General features: G+C 44.6%; 1 protein-coding gene across 1 annotated transcript; it reads right to left on the bottom strand.

The window, feature by feature from the left end:
- Nucleotides 1-930: 930 nt before the first annotated feature.
- LOC134958825 (paraneoplastic antigen Ma1 homolog) lies at nucleotides 931-1845 on the bottom strand. The gene has a single exon (XM_063941540.1). It carries the CDS (start codon nucleotides 1843-1845, stop codon nucleotides 931-933), a length of 915 nt encoding a protein of 304 aa, XP_063797610.1.
- Between the last annotated feature and the right edge of the window lie 2077 nt (nucleotides 1846-3922).

The following is a 3922-nucleotide window of genomic DNA, read 5'->3' as shown; positions in this document are numbered from 1 at the left end:
TCTCACCTTCAATAGTCTCCTGCTCTTGCTTCTCACACAATTGTATAAGGTTCTGGTACATATTTGTATTGGTGCCCACGATAACTGGCAATTTCCCATTGTCCCCAGGGGAATCAGGACATATCAAGGCTACTAAAGGAACAGTTTTGTTAGGGGAACTCAATCCAGGGTCAAATGTGATCTGGGTAACTACATACCCTAGATAAGGGTAACGTTGTTCGCTCAAACCCCATATAGTGAGACCACTAAGGGGTTGAATGGGAACATCTGACAGATGGTGGTTGTACCAAGATTCGAATATTATGGACACTTGGGATCCACTGTCCATCAAGATAGTACAATCGTGCCCGTTGATCATAGCCTTAGTTATAGGAGCATGTCCCATTAAACTATCGGGAACATTGTGGGACCATTGGGCACTCCCCATGGCTCTAACTTGTATTATTGGGGAGTCTGTGCGGGGTCCACAGAACTCCCGTTGGAGTTTCCCCCATCAGATGCCCTTCTTCTCTCATTGCTGTTACTTCCCCTCCTCACAGACCCCCTGAGGGGGCATTCGAATGACCGATGTCCAAACTGCCCACAACTATAGCACTCATAGGCATTCCTAAAGTCACTTCTCCTATCTCCTCTTTCTAAACCCAACAGCCTATTGGGGGCTCGTTGTTGACTAGTCTGCAGAGCTATAAGCTGGTCGATTTTCTTGTTCTGTTCTTCTATCATCTTCAATAATCTTTCATCCACGGGAGGGGGTTCTGCAGTGGGTAATACAACTTTAACCTTTTTAATAGACTTTTCCCGATTTTCTATTTGGACTTCTTCCAATTTGACCTCTCTGACTAATTCGTTCAATGTGGGTGGTCTAGCTGGAGTCATAGTACAACGAAGTTTTTGAGCTATAGGACTGTTTGTAAGAGCCCCTTTTAATATTTACCTTAATCGCCTCTCATCCACGACGTCTGATGTGAGGCCTCCTTTATCTACAATTGTATATATTAACCGGTCCACTCTATAGATGAATTGAGTTAACGTCTCTCCGTAATCTTGATACGTGCTGTTCAGCCTGGCCAACAGATCTCCTACATCTTCTAAGGTTCCAAAGGAGAAGTCCAAAGCCTCAATATATTCCCGTAAAGTAGCATTGGGGTTGCTCCTCCGGGTCGCCTGGATCACCCTCATAGCAGGCCCACGCAGACTCTCCACCACTCTCTGTTTTCTTATATGCTCCGGGCATTGCCATTCCTCAGAATGTTGGATGGCAGCCTCCCTCCACATATCGTAGGTTTCTTCCCCTGCTGGTACCAGAGTAATTCCCGAGAATATCCTCAATCTACGATATCCTCCTTCAAAGTGCCATCTCTCCAGATGGTTAACTACTTTGTCCACTACAGTATCCACCTGGGGTTCTGAGCTGGAACGCTGTTTAGTTGACGAATCTGATCCATCTCGAATAATATAGGAACCTGTGGAATTAACACCAGGGAGATGTTCTCCTGCCCCGTGATCATCTCCTTGGGTGGCCTCTTCATCTTCGGACCTTTGTCCTTCAGGCCATAGTATCTGAATTTTCCTCCCTGATCCCCGTTCCAATATGATCATACCGGGAAATAACGTTCTGTCCAACACTTCCTTACCACTGAGGAGCATGGCAAACACGTCTCCATTCTGCTCCCTCCATTTATCCACAATACAGGGATGACTTACCCCATATACTTGTCCCATGACTTTCAATACATCTTCTTCCTTGACGGTGGAAAGATTTCCAAGCAAACTCAAGCTGTAGTTGACATTCACTCCTTTCTCTTGGCACCAACGGGTGATATCTTCGTCCGCAACCCTCTCCATCTCGACACTGGCTTCTTACCCCTAGCTGGTAAACAGGAGATCCTGAGTCCGGATCTCAGCAGTGCCTCCAAAATGTAACCCTATCTAGGTATTGGCGTGCCTCCACCCAAGCTTTTCCTTTTCCCACCCTGGTTTGCTTGGGAAAACCGTCCCGTAACTGGGTAGTGGGTGTCAGTAAATAGAAATACAACTGGGTTACTAATACTGGTAATGATATTATTGTACAGGTATTTTAGAATTCTCACCTTGTTAACACCAGAATTATTTAGTTGTTGATGGTTTTTTTCTTTTCTTTCAGGATACACCAGACCAACTATAACAGGTAAGTAAATTTATTTGTAACAGAAATTAAGAATCACTCCCTTTCCAGTTTTTAATTGGCATACATATATCAGACTCTTTCAAAAGTAATACTCAGTTAGGTCTATATGAAAATACCCTTGCATGCAACACAAAAAAAAAAAACACCCACAGTCGGTATGACTATGGACCCGGGGTTTTTATAATATTTTACTATGTTACCTTATACATTTCTGCGCAGTTTTACTCTTCTATAATGCTCTCAGTGATCACTGAATAGATAAGTCACTACCTACTAAGATTTGGGGGAATTGTCCCTTAGAGTCAATAGTTACCATAAAGGAACCTCCAAATCGGGCCGGAGAGGGGGTTAGTGATGTGCAATCTTCTTCCCTCTCTGGTTGATAACTACCTGTCAGATGGATGATGTACTCTGACAACTGTCGGCACTTCACTTCTAGTACTTCTGGAATTACAGAGTATCGTATATCCGGAACTCCATTTTAGACTCGCCGTTGCATTACTTCGCTGTATATATATGTATTTCTTTTATATGAATGAACTCAGACTAATTTCTTCAGAAAGTGCCTGTTAATTTAAGTGGAGTAGGCCACACTGTATAACATCAATATTAAAAAGTTATAAATAGGTCTGAATAATTATGAATTCTCTAGACTCCTCAAACCATTTACAGTGATGAGTGACTTATCAATCCAATATGCTCTGACGTCCTGTCCACACATAGGGGAATTACCAGAGATCTTTAATCGGTGTCATTGGACAATTTGCGCTGCTTCTCTCATCGAACTACAGTAGACTCTTGGAGGACCAGTCCCTCCTCTCCTTTTTTAGATTATGTCTATGCAATTCTCCACCTTTCCTCCAACTCACCAATCTCTATATATTGGATTCCCCTATTATTTCAGCCTTGACGGTAGATACGCGGACATACACCTGTATGTGACGTCAATGGTATTGCCTTTAGCTGGTGAAAGCTGTAGTGACTATTCAAATGACAGCGGGGCACCAGTACGCAATACAGTGAGAGTTTATGATCGTAATCCTGGTAGTTATACAGTTTATTGTATGTTAACGGACCCCAGGTCACTGTAACTCTAATTTTCTATAACCTGGTAGCACTGACTAGATTTTGTCAGTTCATGTCCATGGTCAGAGTTATTTATTACAGTCTATCTGCATTGGGTTGCCTCTCGGCTAGATCCAGTGACCATATCCAATTAGTAGGCAGCTATAAGATGGCACTGAATGTAGTACTGTTAGCAATAATTAGGCTATCCAGCAGCAGCTGTTAATGAACCCCTCCCAAGGCTCACTGGGGAGAGGCAGTCCTATTTAGTCACTCCCCCCTGTCACTCCTTTAAAAGTTGTGGGCTGAGCGGTGTAATAATAGCCCTCTCCTTCCTCTCCTCAGTGCCTATCTTCCGGGGGTTACACTGTGTTTTGTAGCTGCTCAAGGAGACGGGACATAGATTTTACTCCGGAGCTGCGCAACATAGGGGACCAACTAAAGTCTCTGGCTCATCAACGGCGCTGCATCTCTCCTCTCTCCGGCCACAGGCGCCTGGATGAATTCCAGTGAGTGCGTCACCGTTCCTCTCCTGCTTCTCAGTGCGGGCTGACGGGGTCTGTTTTACCTGCTCCAGATGAGCCTGGGGTATCCCAATGGTCTCTGCTGCCTCGGTCCCAGGCACCTCCTTTCTTTATCAGCTGTGTCTGCTGGCTCCCGTCCTCCTTCAGCTCCGGTCCGATATTACCG

The sequence above is a fragment of the Pseudophryne corroboree genome, chromosome 9, assembly GCF_028390025.1.
Source record: "Pseudophryne corroboree isolate aPseCor3 chromosome 9, aPseCor3.hap2, whole genome shotgun sequence".
In the NCBI taxonomy this organism is placed as follows: domain Eukaryota; kingdom Metazoa; phylum Chordata; class Amphibia; order Anura; family Myobatrachidae; genus Pseudophryne; species Pseudophryne corroboree.
This window is presented reverse-complemented; position numbering and strand designations above follow the sequence as displayed.